This window comes from Centruroides vittatus, unplaced genomic scaffold, assembly GCF_030686945.1.
Source record: "Centruroides vittatus isolate TY-2023 unplaced genomic scaffold, ASM3068694v2 contig_630, whole genome shotgun sequence".
Classification (NCBI taxonomy): domain Eukaryota; kingdom Metazoa; phylum Arthropoda; class Arachnida; order Scorpiones; family Buthidae; genus Centruroides; species Centruroides vittatus.
The window spans coordinates 257012-276707 of record NW_027122387.1 but is presented as its reverse complement, the minus strand read 5'-3'; the positions used below and the strand labels follow the sequence as shown (position 1 = coordinate 276707).

Sequence of the window (19696 nt, the reverse complement as noted above, 5' to 3'; positions counted from 1 at the left end):
TCAGAATTTTAAATTCAAATTCGGAAATAGACAAATTTATTCGATAAATATAAATTTCGATTATAAATTTCGTTTATTTAATTATAAATATATTATAATTCGATTTACCTGTTTAATGACGATGGAAAATTGGATTTTTCTAATAAAAATAGACGGAAAATATAGAAAACGTCGTATCTCTGTGACTTCAGCAGCCTGCTACCGGTCACGAGACATCACGTGCAAGAAATTTATTCGTCGTGTTATTAAAAATGATAACATTGGCTTAAAATTTCTATTTAAAATTTTAATTCTAAACGACTTTTGAATAAAGAAATTTAAATGGAAATTTATAGTTTAATATTTTTTATTAATTTAAATATAATTTTAATATGACCTTTCGACGTATTCCAAAAGCTTGTGACGTAATACGCGCGACATAATAAATCGATAAAATAGAAATTTTAAACGTTATTTTATGAAGTTTTAATTAATTTGATTAAATTTTAATGATTTTAATACGAATTAATATTTTAATAATAATAATTTTATTAGTAAAAATTCGAGTGGACGGCATCGATCTAACAAAATTTATCGATTTTAAGATAAGTGTTAACAGTGTGGAGTTGCTGGTGTTTATTTTGCTCTTGATAAAATTATTTAATCAGTTTAGTTTCATTTGAAGGGAAATTTGCTAATATTATACAAAATCTGTTTCCTCATTTCGCAAAAGCGATTAATAATCATGATGAAATTATTTTAAACACAAGAAATGCAAACAATTGTCTCGTTTGTCAACGTATGACACCAGCACTTTGTTACAATATAGGCCTATATAGCGGTCAAGGTGGCAGCCTACCATTCTGGGAATCCGGGTTCGTATCCGGACGGGTCAATAAATCCCCAGGAATTTTTCGGGGGATAGTCCGTCCGGGTATGTCGGATCCGCCCCTCACCACCCGAATTCATAATGGGCTTGCTAAAAGAGACCGTCTTAGTGCCACAGGGCAAAAAGAGTTTAAAATATACATATTATCCATGATATTTTCCTTCTTTCCTTCCTTCTAAAAAACCTTTATGACGGGTCCAGCTCCATCACGGATTCGAATCCATGTTCACTAGACAATGTGGTTCGTTCAAAAGCTATGCAAAATGGCGTGTGGTGTGTGGTATAACAATGATCTTGTGTTCATGTAAAAAGTTACAGGTTGTGTTTCGTGACGAGGGAACAAAACGCCGTTTACGACGTCGTTATATAGATTTAGACATAGCTTTAATCGCTGCAACCAGCGCTTGAGCGGTTAACACATTGCAACCCATTGAATTTGTTTGGCATATACTGGAATATGTGGTGAGGCTGTCACCCGCTCCTCCGTAAAATGTGCACCAACTGACAAAACTGCTCGAGTAGATACGGGTCCAGTTACAAATGGAGGATGTTCGGCATCTGGTAGGGTCCATGCATCGACGTTTGCAAGCCGTGATTATCCAGAAACGTGGACTGACCGTTATTACGCAGGTGTTCCTAATGTAGTTATTGTTCAGTGTATATTTATATAAATATAATAATAAAACTCTTAAAAAGTTATGTTATGCATTTCCAGTGTATTAAAAGTAAAAGTATAAACTTTCAATTACGTTGGAATCACGTTTAGATTACAAAATGATAAGCATAAATTTTAATTTTATTTCAATTCAAATAAAATCCTAATGAAAGAATCGTTAAAATATTTATTTTGTTTTTACTGCAGGCCCGCCTCAGACGACGGTTTTTCGGGCCTCAGACAGGTCCCGCACTTTCAAATTTGTAAGAAAATTTGATATAGGCCTAAAAGAAATTCAAATATTTTGGGGCCTACTTATAACTTTTCCCCCAGCCTCACAAAACTTGCAGCCGGCCCTGTTATTGTGTAACAAAAGTATTTGTTCAGCAAATAACGTTATCAATTTCGAGAATTTTATCTTTATGAATAGATTTTATTTTAAGATCAACAAAGAAATTAACTTTAGTATCTGATATATATTATAAGAAATAGATAAAATTATCCATTATTTATATAAATTAAAAAGTTATTAACTGTTTAGTTAAGTTATTAAACAAAGATAAAAATTATGTACTTATTTATGGGCCCTACTTCGAGAGCGGGGCCCTACCGCCTCGGCCAATGGGTGTGATTAAAATGACATTCTTAGTGACCACAGGGCGCTCTTAATGCATTTGATGGATTGATGAAACACACGGGCGATCTGTCAAGACGAAAATGCCTCTCTGGAAGACGTTTACGGGAAGCTGGTCCTTATTTAGGTGTTAGACACGTGAAGAAATCCACGTGGACAACTCGTTAGTGAGGCTCGAATCGATGAGCGGCTACCGGTGTTTTATCCACTCGATTATATTACAATAACTTCATTATATTCTTAAATCAATATTTATGTAAATATCTGAAATACTTTTAAAATGCGTTCGATAAGTTTGGCATTAGAATATGAATCGACAATACAGCTGTTGTTGAATGATAAGATAAACTGCACACTTATCTATCCGATGGTGATTATTAAGAGTAAATAAATAAAGTCAAACATGCATTATAAATGTCAAAAATATAAATGATTTTACATTAACAAGATTTGTTTCTTGTGTTATACGATGCAACGACAAGAGACCGAGTGTTAATATCTCGAAATAACAATGTAAAATTCATTTAAGATTATTTCAAAACACAAATTAATAAAGAATTATGAATCAGTTCCAAAAGGAGTTAAATTAAAAAACTTGCCCATTAGTCAATTTAAAAAGTAGTATTGTTTGATATGCAAGACAAGAATTATTACAAAATACATGTCAATCTATTGTGCGATAACTCGTTTGGATACTTATCTATTGTCTGTGAATAAAGTAAACACAGGCAATTTTATAAATCATTTTGGCAGAAAAAATTTTCGTGAAACAATTGGAATAATACAATTGACATTGTAGAAGTTTTTCGTTTAATGATTTTTAGATTGTATGAAGTGTTGTATTCAAATATTGTATTTTGTTTTTTGTGCCGAAAATTTCAAAGTGATTACACTGCTGGCCGTAAAAATTGCTCCACCATGAAGGCTTCACGCAACAAACGCGAAATTTGCATGGTACAACGTGCTGGATGCTCTGTACAGTACCTCAAGACTACAAATATTAATTTCATTTGTATATTAGTTTTTATTATTCGTGTATATTTCGAAATTTTGTAACACCTAAATATGGTCAGTTTTCCTTAAAATGTCTTCCCGGGTAGCATCTTTACATACGGTACATACATCTTTACATATAGGTTACAACGAATATTTAATTAGCTTTTGTTTTCTAAATTATGTTATTTAACAGATCGATTAGAATACAATAGTGAAGTTGAGAATTTCAATAAAAATAAGAATTTTTGTTCAATTTTTCATCGGACTCAAAGCTGGCGAGTACAGTAGACCCCCTATAACACGGTAGATACGTTCCGTGTTATATGAATCCGTGTTGTACGAGTCACTTAAATACATGAGCCAATCACAGCCCGGCACGTGTGCAGTTTAGGGGCTACGGTTGTTTGAAAGGTTTTAATAAAATTAATCGATTCTAGACTAACTTGACTCAACATTTCCAAATCACGTATAATTTTTGGGGAATAATCCATATAAACTATGCTATAAACAAATAATTGTAGGATTACTTACCGAGTGTGCACCGTTCGACGACGCCGTTGCTTAAGCTTGTTTTCGTCGCGGAGCGGCTCGTCGAACGGCGGACTCGTGTTTCCTGATCAGCGAATTTTTCGCAGAAAAATAACTAAACTTTGGAGACATCATTAATAAAAATATAATTTTTATGGCCGTTGAATAATAAATGCTTTTTAGTAGGTCCAGTGCCGTTTAAACTCAACGGTTTGTACAATATCCGCTATTGGTCCAGATTCGACCAATCCTATCTCGACACGAGTCGGCGATGACGTTTTACCGTGTTATACGAGTCTCTTTTAGTGTGTTATACGAATGCGATTGCAATTTTTTCGCCGTGTTATACGAATCCGTGTTATATGAACCCGTGTTATATGAACCCGTGTTATAGGGGTCTACTGTAAATAAATCATTAAAGTTAACACCAGAAGCTAACAAAATAGAAATATTTGAACAGGAAGGGGTTTGGCCCGTCTGATATGTCACGTGTGTCGCTCCGAATTTCCCCAGACAGTCTGTGTGTGTTTGATTTCTTTGTATTTGGAGGAGGGTTTGCGCCTGACCAACGGGCTGGCAGCATGAAATTTTTTGAGTTATCTTCACGTATATAACACATAATTAGGGGCCAAATTTCATAGGAAATCTTCCTGAGTGGCCAGCCCGTTTGTCTAGTCCGAACACACGATCAACGTTCAATGGGGACTGATAAAAGTGGCATGACCTTATGCACTATTTTATAGTTTTCTGCTTATCAACAGATCATGAGGTTTAAATTATAACCTCATTTACTGAATTTTATCAATGGGAGAGTGAATGTAGTGACTTCGATCACTTATATATATATATAATATATATATATATATATTAAAGAGGATAGAATATATATATATATTCTATCCTCTTTTATTTCCTTCCAATAAAGCTATCAGTTGTTTTCGAGTCTGCTAACTACAACCGAAACGTGCTCCGTCTCTCTAAATTAGACTTTTGGTGTATCAACCCTTAATTCACCGAATGTGCATCAAAACACAAAGATTCATTAGGCTGCAATTGAAAAAGATTGTACACCTTTAAATTCGCACTGTCTGTCCGTCCTTAATCTCGAGAAAGATGTGAGATAGACGGAATCCGAAACCGCATATGGAAACCTTAGAGGCAGGAGGCACCGATTAACTATACAGGAACTTCCAGTACAGAACGACACATTATTTCAATTCAAAAACTTCCCCCTAAAAGAAGTTAGGTAGATGACCGGATTGAGTTTATCACTAACAGAAAAAGTATGGTGTACAGGGGCACGACACTACTAATTCGAGGCCGAGAGCAAAAATTGCAGCTAGGCATTGCTACCATGTCAATAAATAATTGCTCGTTTACAAGTATATTACATTATGTAACAAATTTACATAATTATCATACAATAGTATCAACACTATTTAATTGTGCCAACTTTTATAAAGTAGTATTGAACGGTTACAAGAGAGAACTGTTGAAAGAGTTTTCTGTAGATATTGACACACATAATTTCTTTTTATTTACATTCTTAAATTCGAGTAGCGTCGAGAAAATCGAATAGAGCATTTTAACCACCTTAAACATAAAGGAAAATAATAATTATATTTCATTTGAATAAAACGTGCGATTTATGGAAAAGAGAAATACGGCGATGAAAAAAAAATTTCATTAAGCAACATTGTAAATTTTGATAAAAGTAGTGTTAGGCCAGGAACACACATGCGTAAAATTCGGCATAAAATCTAGCATAAAACAGAAAGCGTAAAAATTTTTATGAAATTTTGGCTGAAACACAAATGAAAATAGAGTAGAGCATGTCTCTACTTTTTACGCCGAAATTCCTCCAATAAAGAGAAATCTTTTCTGTGACGTCAAAGTAGACACGTGGCTCTTATTATAACGATGAAACGTTAGGTATAAATTTTTAATGTCCAAGTGTAATTTACTCAAAAGTATTATTCTTCTCCGAGCGAATTCTGTCTTTATAACAAAGAAACTAGAATTTTTCAAACCTTAATTCTAAAATTCTTTTTTACGAAGAAGAAACCAGCGACAGAAATCCCGATAAGCATTTTACCGAATCGTTTCATAAAATTCAAAATCTGAAAATATATATATATATATATTTTTTTAACTCTTTCCGCCCTGTGGGCACTAAGAGGGCCTCCTTTTGCAAGCCATTATGGGTTCGGCCAGGCCCACAATGGGGCGACCGGGTGGTGAGGGACGGGGCCCGACATATCCGGACAGACCACCCCCGAAAAATTCCTGGGGATTTCTCGCCCGTCGGGATTCGAACCCGGGTCCCCCAGAGCGGTAGGCTGACACCTTGACATCTGAAAATATTTTAAAATATATTTAGAAAATATAAAACATTTTAATACTAAGAAGTACGATAACGAACCTTGAATTTGAATTCCAATTGAAGATTCGCTGACCCAATCTTGTTAATTCCAATGAAATCGCTACATAACTGCATAAAAGAAAAAAGAAAACTCAATTGTATAAATCAAAAATGACAATGACGTAAAATTATACAATTTACTTCAATTAAATACAATTAAAATTTCAATAATATCCGTGCAGTCGAAGATTAAATGGTTCCCCGTTCCCTTATAATGAAAAAAACTTCTTTTTTTATCAATTAAATGCTGAAAGACGAAAGAACAATCATTACAAATTACGTATTATTCGTTTATTAGGATTTAAATATTGGTCGAGAACCTTCCAATAACCAATTGCATTCTTTGTATTTTAACGCAAACACAGTTATATTACACTGGCGTGCAAAGACCTAAGCAACGATGTAATTTTTAAGCAGGGAGACGAAATTAATAGAAATGGGCTTGTTGAGATCAGTACAATGAACACCCATTTCGGTAGAAAAGTGGTTCGTATGTAGAAAGAAGACATCACAGGTGATGTGAGGGCACGCAAAATATCTTATGTCTTCCGGGTGATTTCTTGCGGAGTTACGGCAAAAAACGATTGTTACTTAGGTTTTGCACACCAGTGTAGCAGTAGCGTAGCGAGAGGGGTGTATCATGCACCGGGCGCCACTCTCAGAGGGGCGCCCAAATGGTCTCCAAGACAAACTATATGTGTTTCTGGAGGGGGAAGAGGGGCGCCAATAAAGTGTCGGGTGCCAGTTATGTTCGCTACGCCACTGCAGTGTAGTATACACTATTAGTTACTATTGTTCAAAGAATCTATTCGAAGCCTTCATTTTTTATATATACCGGACATTTCATTCCGAATACAACTGAAACTATCTAATCATAAAATCTATCTAACCTTGTAGTTTGGTGCATTAATGGTATTAATTAACTTAATTAATCAATGGCTTTAATTATTATATGCAAACACATATTAATTATTAAATAAGTTACGTTTTACAAGTAATGTAATGTTCTCAGAAACTTTACCATTAACGAAACTTACGAAAGTAGAAAAGGTACAACAATACATCCCGTTAAGAAGACACATGCTAAAATGCTTCCCTCTATTTTTAAGGCAAGGTCTAACTCCATAAATAGTAATGAATAGATTATAATGCAAGTGAAATTAGTAAAGAATATGTAAACACAGGGAAAGAAATTGCTAAGTTGTTCGTTCACTTGTTGTACAAATTCCCAAATTTCTATATGTTTGTCAATGTCCCAAATTTCTGTATGCTTGTATTGTTTTCCCAATAAAATCGTGATCTTTTACGTGAATATAGTTTCTTGTTGTAGAAGGGATTTATTCCTGTCTTACAATAACTGTATAAGTTTAATGGCAGCACACCAAATATACTTCCGACAGAGAGTAACGGATGCAAATAGCACAGAGGATGACGAGGTAAACTTCCGTCTGATATTAATGTCTGTTGTAACGAATTAGAATACATTATTGTATTCGGTCGGCGAATAAACTCAAACGATGCGAAGACACCCGTAGCAAAAATTACTCTGAGAAAATATAAAAGATGGATTCTATTATCCAATATTCATTAAGCTATTTAATTTGTCCGAGATGTAAGGTTTTATATGTATAAAATAGTGGATTTCTTACAATGTTTACTTGTTTATGTGTATAGATGAACGTGGTAAATTTATTACTTAATTACCATAAAATGATTTCTCTTCCGAATTTTACTGTATATTAAATTACAATTTTTCCTAATTAGTTTTTCTTCCGTGTTGCATCGCTGTTAAGATGCAACACGGCATAACGTAATTATAAACAAGATGTTTATAATTACGTTATTGTTCAAAAGAGTTTATATAATGTCACTTTTGATCGATACAAAAATATAACTTTAAAGGGAACTTTTACTTGTACTATATAAAAATTAATAAAGCAAATGAATGTATTGTGAATTTCGTACTGTGTTCCTCTTAGCTACCAGGGGGTGTCCCCCCTGCGTTCTGTTTGCTGCGCTCCGCCATGTTTTTTGGCACAGAAAAATTCTGATGTTCTTTCTGTAATTGTTTGTTTATTAGACACAGTTTCAGTTAAAACAATGTACAGGTACCACTGTACATTCTTTTTTTACTCTTAACATACACATGTTTGAAAGACGAGTAAATAATTAAAATTTATCCATAGACTACTGATTTTTCCATCAGTAGCCTATGAATGAAAGATATGAATCTGATTAACCAACTGCATGGAGTTTTCTTAATTATTTGCACATATCTAATGGGTGCCATCATAGAAAGACGTTTTAAGAGTTGCAAAATCATAGTGTTTTTCAACCTTTTTATAATAGTGGCATTCTAACCTGGTAGTTTTTCTCTCGCGGAATCCATTTAAACATATACTCATATTGATTAGGTCTAATAAATGGTGAAATAAGACAACGCAACACTTGGCAGATCCGCTTAGAGAGGGCGCTTCCTGAAGGACTTTCTACAAAAAATTGGCTCCTATTTATATGTTAGATACGTGAAAAATTCAGGAAAGTTCACCTGACCATCACGTAGGTCTGAAGCGAATTCGCAATAAACTACCAGTGTTCAGGAATTATATTCACTCGGCCACCGGTGAGCATTGATAAATGAGGCGAACATTGTTATAAAAATAGTTTGGAAAGCGATAGAATGGGATGAATGTCTTTAATAGAGACGAATATCATTAATAAAAGAATTTCATACATATTCCTTTATTGATGTAATCTCTATATACAGTCATACTGGTATATTACTCTAAAGGTATAATCCATTTTTTCATTCGCAGCATGGAAGCATTCAAATCATACACTAGATTACGAAAGATCCATTTGAAAAGTCAGATAAAACTGTTACTGTTATGTATAACATAACAGGGAAAAGTATTGAAATCGTGTCAAATTTGACACTCAGAGTTTTTTGAAAATCTCCACGTTTTAAAATCTCCTAAATCCAAAACGTAAAAAAAACCAACAGAAAATTTCGTAAATGTGTGTGCGTTTAAGGGTCATTGATGTCATTAAATTTTTATGGTTAAAGGTCCAGTAGGTGGAAAGATTGAAGAGGGTCAGTTTACACTCGTACGACGTCTTATGTACACAAAAGAAGCGTTACTACTGTATATAAAACCACTATATTACTATATATGACCATTAAAATCAATGGTTAATGTTACCTATAGTTCCAAAATGGCGGCTCGTCTCTGATTCAAGGAAACAGAAGAAAGAAAACAATGGGGACGCACGTTCTAACCTAACCTAACCTATTCTAATAATTTGGTTGTTTTCTTTCATCTGTTTCCTTGAATCAGAGACGAGCCGCCATTTTGGAACCATAGGTAACATCAACTAAATCAATAAACTGATCACGCTATCTGTTAGCGAAAAACTAAATTATTTTATACTTTATTCAAAAAATTGTAGTCTGTTTTGCATTGTAGATTGTAGGCAACAAGCGTAAACTTATTCATTGCTGACGTTTGCCTTTTATTAACAATTCTGCACGTTTATCGCTGGTATTTTATAACTCTAAACCATTTATTTACAAAGCTGCTTCTCGAATTTTAAAACTTTTATTCCAAGTCCGTCTGGAACGTTTGGATATCTTTGCAAATTGTGTATTTAAAAAAAAAAATTAAAACTACAGTAATTTAAAACTAGATGTAATAATTATAAAGTAAGATTTATCGTCTATGTTGTATTTAAAGATATAATGATAGTTTATAATATTGTCTTTAATAGAATTTACAACAGCCCGAAATGCATATGATGTATAATCTATTTAAGAATATACTACAATAAAGTCTTAAGTAATAACTTTGAGTTGCTGTGAGAAAATCAACCGACACGGATTAAAGTGATTTTACATACAACCCAATACAATAGAAGAAAGCAACACTGATGTCGCTTGCGTTGCTTTCTTCCTTGCTCTAGTTAACTAATTTTAGGTAGTAACTGAAAAAGCTTGTGCCATGGGCGTATTCAACCGTTCATAATTTTAATGTAAAATCTTTGTTATTAATTAAACAAATTATTAATACTATTATTAGTAAGCCGTAAGCGGAGTTCTGCAAAAAAAAGATTAGCGAGGTTGAGGCCGAAGTTTTAAACGCGAAAACGTGTACGTCGGACGTTGAGCGCCGCTTTCCTGTAAGCCTAGAAGTTTGACAATGGCGTTTGGAATGTCGAGCATGATTCCACTGACTTTCCAAACACCATTGTCAACTTCTAGGCTTACAGGAAAGCGGCGCTAAACGTCCGACGTACACGTTTTCGCGTTTAAAACTTCGGCCTGAACTCGCTATTATGAAAGTGCTATTTGCTATGAAATATGGAGGACAAAGTTGAAGAGCTGAAGACAAGTCATGTAAAATTAGAAATTGTAGAGAATATTAAGTGACTCTTCTTGAATTTCTTGTGTGGCCAACCTGGCAACATTACCGTGCCCCTAGATTTAGCCCTTTGTCTCCCGTCGCCATTCTGACGCACGTGCATTGGTACTGCCGACACTTCTCTGTACTTAGAGCTCCAAAATAAATTTTGTTTTATCCGTTAAGTTCTGTGGTTATTTCATCTAGAACCCCAAACTTGAAATTTACTCTTTTCAATACTTCAATCTTTTAGTTTATCAAATTTAGGGGAAATTAGGGGAAAATTTTTGGTCTGGGAGACTATCTAGGGGAAAAATTTTTTGAGAAGGGAAATGAATTCTAAGCGGGGTGGAAATTCTGGAAGATTTAGAGCCACAGAATAAAAATATATTTGTTGTTTGATACGACTACGGTGTTTTTATCATAACAAAAAGACCGCGATTACAAAGTCACAGCTGTTAAGGACAAGATGTATCTCTACTGAATCATTTCTTTTCCACTCTTAAGCCCTCACCCACTTCACATTTCTCCCCTTTTTAAAATTACCTTCTTCATAACAGAAAAGTCTGTCTCACCTATTACCGAGCTGTCCAATCCATCATGATTTGCGAGTTTTATTTCATCTTTCGATTTTTAGGGGATAACTCGGGGGAATTGTTTTTTTTTTTTTTTTCTAGGGGGAGTTGTTGCTTGTAACTTGGCAACACTGAAAGAAAACACTGGCTTACTTATGGGGGGTGATGTAGGTGTTGGATCTTCGGAGGCTTTGGGAATAAAATTTAAATTAAGAAATAGATTCGTCTTGAAAAACAAAAATTGCATTGTATTAATGAATAATTCAAAATCAATCATTTCATTTTTTATTATAAAAATCTGAGTTACGCCACTGAGAAAACAAATATATCTTCTATTTACTAAAAGCTTCAACAGATGGCGCGTACTGTCCCGATGCCGACATTACAGCTGCATCCGTAAGAATTAGAAGTTAACCAATCACAATTCACTTTACTTTTAGTAGTGTACTGTACGTAAACGCTTATTGGTATATTTTTAGCTGTATTTTGATCTTTATGAATACGGACAATATTATTATTATTATTATTAAAAATTGACTAAGCCAACTCTATTATAATTTCGTAAAATTTCTTAAAGTAAAAATGATAATTTAAACCTTGTAACGAGAGAAAAATGAACCAATTAAATAGTGCTAAACATTAAGCGCAAAAAATATGCTTCTATAACGTGTCGCCATCTATTGATACCACTAGTAATTACAATTAAAATAAAAATTTTAAATTTATAACTTCGCAATTGTGCGTAATACGAAACGATTAAAAAGTTCACAATTATTAATAATGGCTTCACCATAATTATAATTATTTTTAATAAATCGAAAATAATTTCGTTTTTTTTTTTAAATTCTAAATTACAAAATGACGTCAAATGGAAATCAATTATTTTTTCTTCTTTTAAATATTTTAATAGAATATAAAAGTAACTATAATAATGAAAATCCGCATGCTAAATCGCTTGTTTATTTTTAAATTCATTTAAAACAATTATTAAAATTATATTTTTAAAAATGAACTCAGAAATTTTTCTGCGAATATAAATTTTTAATATCGCGTTTTGAGAATTAATCATCCAACTTCTCTTTACTTGTATTTAAATTTAAAAAAAAAACCTTAAATTAAATTCAAAAATTTTAAACACGTGACTTAAAATATTTTTGAATTCGAGCCAACGAATTAAAGACAAAAGATAACAGCACGTGATCCCCGATCGCCTTCCCTATTGGTCTATTTGAATTTCTTTACTTTCGCCATTAATGGTAAAAGCACCTGCGGGTTACCGAGAACGTAAAAAGTAGTCGGACTTAAATGTAATTATGTTGAATTAAAATTGTGCAATGTGCAATTTATTCTTGTAATATTAGTGGAAAAATCGCTTAGGGGAACGACAAGGTTGAATAAACATTTGAAGGTTGACTGTCATATTTAAATGCCAACGTCCAGTTTTAAAGTGTTTAAGGATCATCCACTGTTTAGTTATTCAAGCCGCCAACGGGAAACATTGCACGGAATTTCGCAATAATCGTGCAAAAGAATTATCTAAAAGTGAGAAATTTACGGTAATTTTCTTATTGTATACAGATGTGCTGTATAATAATTTGCAGGATTTTTCTTTGAAGTCATTTCTTCTAATATAAATGGTTTTGGTCTGGATATACTCACTATCCTGCTGTTCACGACACACTACGTGTTATTTGAGGGCTAATTTCTTTAGGGAAACGTTTATTTGGCTTTGAATTTCGAGGAAAAATTCCAGAAATTGGAATGCGAGTGTTAATTTAGGTGTAGGAACGAAGTATGGATGAAAACAAAAATACAAGCGCTAGTATAGGAGCGCGAGTGGCTTATCAAATTTCCAAAAAATCGATGGACACATGCAACCTGATCCGGCACTAGCCGAGTGGATAAAATGGGATGGCCACCTGTTTTTTCCACGTTTGTAACACCTAAATAGGGGCCAGTTTCCCATAGAAGGGCAGTCTCGTCGCCGTATATAAACAGATGAAAATTTAAATAAATACCATTTCAAACAATCGTAAATTTGTTTGCATTTATTAGTAAAAAAAAACTTTTTTAAAAAATGCAATTAAAATTTGTTGTGTTCTACCTTTTTACATAAAAATACAAAGTATAATCGAGTTACAAAATTCTGGTAAATTTTTCCTATATATATATATATATATAAATTGTAAAACCAAATAAATAATTTTCGTATTTTTCTTTAAAAAAAAAAAAAGAGAGAGATTTGTTAGTACAGAAGTATCGCTGAGGCTTGCCCATATGATTTGAAATTTCATTATATATATTTTTTTCTTTGTAAGAAAAGACTAGAGAACTCGTTTTAGGTTCTGTAATCTCTTACAATATTTGTTAAAATGTTTTGACTAGAAGTTGTTACACGGATTAACGAATTACCACAAAACAAAGTTTACTGGACAGAATATACCGACACCGTATTAGATTATCTAAAAGTTATTGAGCCAGCTCGTTACTTGTAATCGATTTCTTGTCGTTCGCTGTTAGTGTGAATGGCTTCCAATATGGGAGAATTGATTATGATTTCTGTACTGGATCTCTCGAATAAGGCGTGATTGTCACGTGATCTGGTGCTCCTGTGTACTTCCGCTGCGTTGGAATAAGACCTCATTTCCGACGAACTCGATGTGAATCTTCCGGATGATATTGTATCCGGGACGGTGACAAATTCCGAAGACGATCTTTCCAACGGTGGAGGGTGAGACCGGAAGTAGGTAGGGACGTCTTCCACAAATTCCGAAGTGGATCTCTCTGCTATGCTTCTACTTGTGCGATAAGTGCAACCGGTGTCTACACTCCACAGAGATTCGCGTTCTGCTCTCGTGAAGTCCATGTCGTATTCCGTTACTGATCTCATATCCGTATCGATGGTTTGCCTTGTTAGGATAGGAAGGACGACGCATCCCTTCGCTTCTCTTTCTGTATCTTTGTACGTAAACGGATGGCTGTGGCAGTGTTTCGGCTGGAGGATTCAGGGGAGGAATGGTAAGGATCTTGATGATGACCGTCCACGCTTCTCTGCTAAACAGATTCTCGTATCTGACGTCTTCCGAAATTTTTATGTATTCCTCTACCGTGGTAGCTTCTTGAATTAAAGATCGGAATGTTTGGTTCGTAGTTATTAATGTCCTCCACGTTTCTTTATCTTCTATGTTAAGTTCTTCGATTCCTTCCATACGAGGTGGTTGGAGTACTCTTATTAATACATCCCAATCTGGTGAATGAGATGTAGTTGGGGGAACAGGAGGTGGAGGTGGCGGTGGCGGCGGCTGTGGCGATGGTGTTGGATGGGACGATCCTTCTGTTCTGGAACTTACCTGATATTTATCGGTCACTGTATTAGAATAATCGGTTATATCGGTTGGATAATGTCGAATGGTCACATCCCAAGATGGCGAAGGTGTCGGCGCTTTTTCTAGTGGCTCTATGGTATCGCGAGTGTGTTTTGTGACGTGTTCTGTGGCTATTGTTTCTGTAGTTGTCGTTACGTAAACGTCATCGATATTCTGGACCATAATTTTAGGTTTGCGTGGCACTAAAGCTCTTTCTTCTTCCAACAGTTGCGTTGTTGTCTTTTGATGGCGCGTGGTGTCTTCAATGGTGTCAGTTAAATCTTGACTGTCGATTAAATAATCAGTATAAGTGGCGGTTTGTATATTTGGCTGTCGAACGTAGGGTTGAACGGGTGGTCTACTTTCTACTTCAGACTGTGACCAGTTATCATTATCGGGAATACTTCCGTACAGAGAAGGTGGACGTCTTTTTACTCGAGTTTGAGTAGAAGCTATTTGTGGTTGAATATAAGGAGGGGGTGGTCTTATATCTGATTTTGCTTCAGTCATTTTGGCATATCTTCTATCAATAGATTCCTGTTGGAGTATGTCTTCTCTTTCGCTTATCGTAGTCAACAATTGCTCCATAGCAATCTTGGTCTTCAGGCGAGGTCTCTTTTCTGGTGGTTTAGTAAGGGTAGTTATTGGCACAGAAGAAACGCTTTCATCGCGTTCTTGATCTAGGGGATAACCAGATCGAACGCTTCCCTCGTCTGGGATGAAAGCAGTATTTTCGTAACGATATTTATCGTGTTTAGTAGTTGAAGTTTCACTAACCAAAATGCTTCTTCGACCTTCCATTTCTTCAGCGTCGGAATTAATCGAAGAAGGGGATTCACTCGGATAATCTGATGGAATCGTATCACTACGATCGGCTGTAGTGAGAAGTGCAGCTTCGGAACCAGAAATGGATTGTGCAATAGCACGAGGTATCCGAATCTGATCGAACATCAGACTACCCATAGTCGATCCACTGAGTTTAGTGATAGCGCTTCCGGGTGCAGAAGACATAGCTTTCTTTCGTTTGATAACTTTAATATTTCTTTTCTTGAGGCAATAATAAGCAACTCCTATACCTAAAAGTAGAAGCGTGAGAAATAATAAAGCGCAAATAATCAACAATAGTTCCACTTCGGATAATTTAGGTGGAAGAACAGCAGCTGCTGCTGGAGCAGGTTCGATTCTGCAATTAACAAAATTGTGTTAATCATAAATGACCATTTAGGATTATAAACTACAGACGGTGTGAGACACCACTTACATGGGAGCTACCGCATTATTGGGCGTAGGTGCAAGAGGCGGGGGATATCTACAGATAATAGTTTTTATTTCGTCTTCTTCTAGTTGCAAAGAACGGTGGAATCTCACTATAATATTGTTGACAAATACCCTTGGCGCTTCCTTAAAATAAAATATATACATTATTCAAATAAATATATCAGTTCGTTTTATTACATAAATATTTCACGAATTTTATACGTTATAAATCCTCCACAATAAGTTTTTTTTCCTCGAAACTTCACTAAAAATAGATTTCTAAAGAGAAAATATTCTAACTAAATCTTATAGAGACATTAATGCAGTCTACAGGTGACACTCATCAATATTCTCGGAGAATGTTCTTGGAGGGAGGAGGTAACACTGCGGGGGTGCTACTGTCGAAACCGGTCGCTAGTCAAAACTTGCTAAAAGTGGTTTTTTTTCTTTGACTCCCAACATCATATTTATCTTACTACCGGTGGCTAAAATTATATATAAAACCGGGACTGGTTTTAATAAAGAAGTTGTTAAACCTATACAGGGTGGAATTGTAAAGTAGTACAGTACAAAATACTAAAAAGGTCTGTATTTTGAAGTATAAAACAAAATTCATATCAAATTCACAAAAATAACTTTTTGTTCTTTAAAGTTTTTGGTATATTTGATTATATTCTATTTATTCTTCGATATGCAATGAAGAATTTTTATTTTTTTATCTTTTTAAAGAAGAGTTTTATTGAGGAAGTCGTATAAAAACATAAAAGAAAGTTTACAAAATGAAATTTCTTAATGGAATTATAAAATCGACAAAATGTTTTGCAAGCAGATGTCAACATGGGTGTTGTTCTTCAAATTACAACGGGTTGAGTCAAATACAGGAAATAAAAATACAGTATTTAGTTTGGATTCAAGCCAAAGAACCAGGTAACGGAAAACTAAAAAAAATATTCATCATAAAAATGTCATAACCAGAAGTTTAACTATAGTTATTGTATTATGGATAAGAAATAAAAGTGAAAAAAATGCGTACAAAATGGCTCGGAATAATTTTAAAAATCTATTTTAAAAGAAAGACGTAAAAAAAACAACGTTAACTTTCTTTAAATATTTCAATAATATCTATTTTTACCTTCATAATTTTTGCAAAAAAGGCGTGATAATGTTACCTGTCGAGTCCCACAACCTTTGAGTGGGATTCTGAGTTGATAGTATTTACTTCCATCGCCATAAAACCGGCACGGGCTGGTTCGATCATAATCTGTATATGTGATACCACGAAAAGGTTCGCTGAAGTTCAACTTAACCACCATCTCTCCGGAGGCACATGATAGAAATGCTAAAAAAATAACATTAAAAAATTTAATGTATAATTCTACTTTGCTAAAATGTTTTTTTGCTTTTTTAGAAAATAGGAAAGTTTACCTCTTGTTCTGTTTGTGACAATATCGCTGCTAAATTCGTCAGCCACAGCTTGACGAACAACACTTTCCACTCGGCTATCATCACGAATGCCTTCTTGCAAAACAGCAGATAGAATCTAAAAGAAAAGAAAATTTAATCAGAATAAACACTTATTTTTTTCCTATTCAAATAGTTTCAAAAGCAAACAGTAAGAAAAAAGAAATTCCTTTATAGTCGGCACTTTTAACATGCCATTGTTTGCGTACCTTTACAGCCATTAACTGCCAATGATCTCCGTTTTTCCTTTATAATCACTCAAAAAATTATTTATAATGCAATCTATAGCACAATAAATCTTTTGCATTGAAAATTGCAAGCTTGAAATTTTAAGCAGGCCATTTCCACAATCAATCTTAAAGTTAAGATTTTTTACTCAACCGAGATTTACTCGACCGAACTTTCTTTTTCTCCTATGCAATAAAACTTTACCAAAAAAAATCTCATCTCATCCAAGTCTAACAGCGTAGTAAAGTTCAATGGCAAGAGTTTAAACGAAAGTGACGCCATTTTGTTAATGATAGAATTTTACGTAAATCCAACGATAATTTTTAATCCCAGACAAATTTATAATATTTCCAACATATATTTATGAACTCTTGAATTAAATATAAAGTAAAAATAATCTTACCTGAAGGAAGAAGACAGTGATTGATAACCACAGCGAAACCATCTCGCCACGAAATCTAAAGAAAGAAAGAAAAAAAAAAATATATTATTAATGTAACATATAAAACATCTTAAATATTTTAATATGCTAAAAAAATAAAAGTTGTAATCTTTATAGGATCGAAGTAATTTAGAAAAATACTCCAACAAGATCAAACTTGACACTGTTTAAAGCATCTTACCTGTACTAAAGGGTTACATTCTCCTCCATCTGCAGCATTATCCTACAGAAAACAGAAATAAAAAGTTATTGATATACAACAAACAGCAATTGGCTTCCAACCCACACTAAGTAACAACAACGGTGAAAAAGGCAAACCAGCCTAACCACGCAAAATCTCGTCAAGGACAAATTCTAACGGGAATAAAATACAGAGAAAGTGAAATTGCTCATTTCCAAAATCGATTTTAATAACCATCTGTTGGTGTCTTTCCCTTTAATTATTAAATGCTCGAGTTTTTACGACGAAAAGTGACAGCGAGAAAGTTGAAAGAAAAAAGAAAAAAACGTTTTCATTGTTCGTAACTGAATGGGAACGGAGGTAAAGAAAAAAAAATGGTAGTTTTAGATCCTTACGAAGTATGCGAAGTTTTTATTTCGGGTTCCACTAGCGAAATTGAGGTCGACTGCACTTAATAAATAAATCCAATTTCTTGCTGTAAACACAAATAAATTTTACACATTCTTCGAAAATAATTTGTACTTTGCTACTGTTTTCGTATAACGACAACATTTCTTTGAAACTGAATTTCTTATAAATGAAATTTCGTGTTAAATTCGAAAAGTTTCCAATTTATCAAATAGAATGTATTATCAATTGTAATGTATTTCATCTTGTGAATGAGCGTGAAATTGGGTTTTTTCCCTTCATTCAGAGTTACGAGCCGACGTGAAATTGCCATTATTTCCCATTACAAATGAGAATTATATTGACATTACACGCTTCTGAGTCTGAATGGGCATAAAATAGATATTTCTAAAGATGAAATCGATAGTGAATAGTTTTATTTGTGAGTGAACACGAAACTGGCACTTTTGTTTTGTAATTCATGAATTCTGAAAGATATATGTGGTGTATATATACTGTAGCAGTACATTTCTCTACTGGAATACGAATTAATTTCGAATTCTTCACTGGCCGCAAATGTATTAAAAGTGAAAAATTATTATTTTATTCCTAGCTTAGAGGAAAATTTATTTATTTTAAATCGTATCGAGAGAAGAATATAATTATCATTCTTAAATAATTAATTCTAAATATTTCATTGGCCTAATCTTATGAATAAGAAATAAAGCATTACGCAACTTCACCTACGAAGGAATGCAATTATCGTTTTCATTCCATGCCAGGAAAGAAGGGAAATTTAATTTCGTAATGTAACTTGATTATGAAACTGATAATGAACTTTAAAACGGAGACACTACGAAAACATCTTAGTAATAATTTTAAAAATTATATATATATATTGGAAGGGATTTGTAACAATAAATTACAATTATATAATACAAAATATTCCTTGCCAAAAGTAAAAAACTAACCCAGTTTCCAATACAAAAAGCTGAACTTACTTCTCAAAACGGCTTCTAACAATCCAGCTTGGATCAAACTGTATCAGTAACTTCACGAGTACCGTTCTTATGACGTCACGTTTTTCCCACAATACCATTCGACTCAATCAATTTCTATAAAAGGCTAAACTGTCACACAGCAAAGAAGGAATAAGACAGACATCGCGGCGAAGGCGAATAAATAACAAAAATCATTCACGATTTATTTACACGCGACGTGAATGAATTTGATTTTAATCTTATTTTTTCACTGGACTGAACACAATGATATTCTTAAGAATTTAACACGAGAAATGACG

General features: G+C 33.9%; 1 protein-coding gene across 1 annotated transcript; it reads right to left on the bottom strand.

The window, feature by feature from the left end:
- Positions 1–13302: 13302 nt before the first annotated feature.
- On the bottom strand, positions 13303–19486 carry LOC136979649 (uncharacterized). Its single transcript, XM_067275671.1, is given in 8 exon segments — positions 13303–13990; positions 13992–15623; positions 15702–15841; positions 16867–17036; positions 17123–17237; positions 17790–17844; positions 18010–18051; positions 19398–19486. Coding segments are annotated over 6 exon segments (2529 nt in total). The 5' UTR covers positions 17832–17844; positions 18010–18051; positions 19398–19486; the 3' UTR covers positions 13303–13560.
- Positions 19487–19696: the final 210 nt, after the last annotated feature.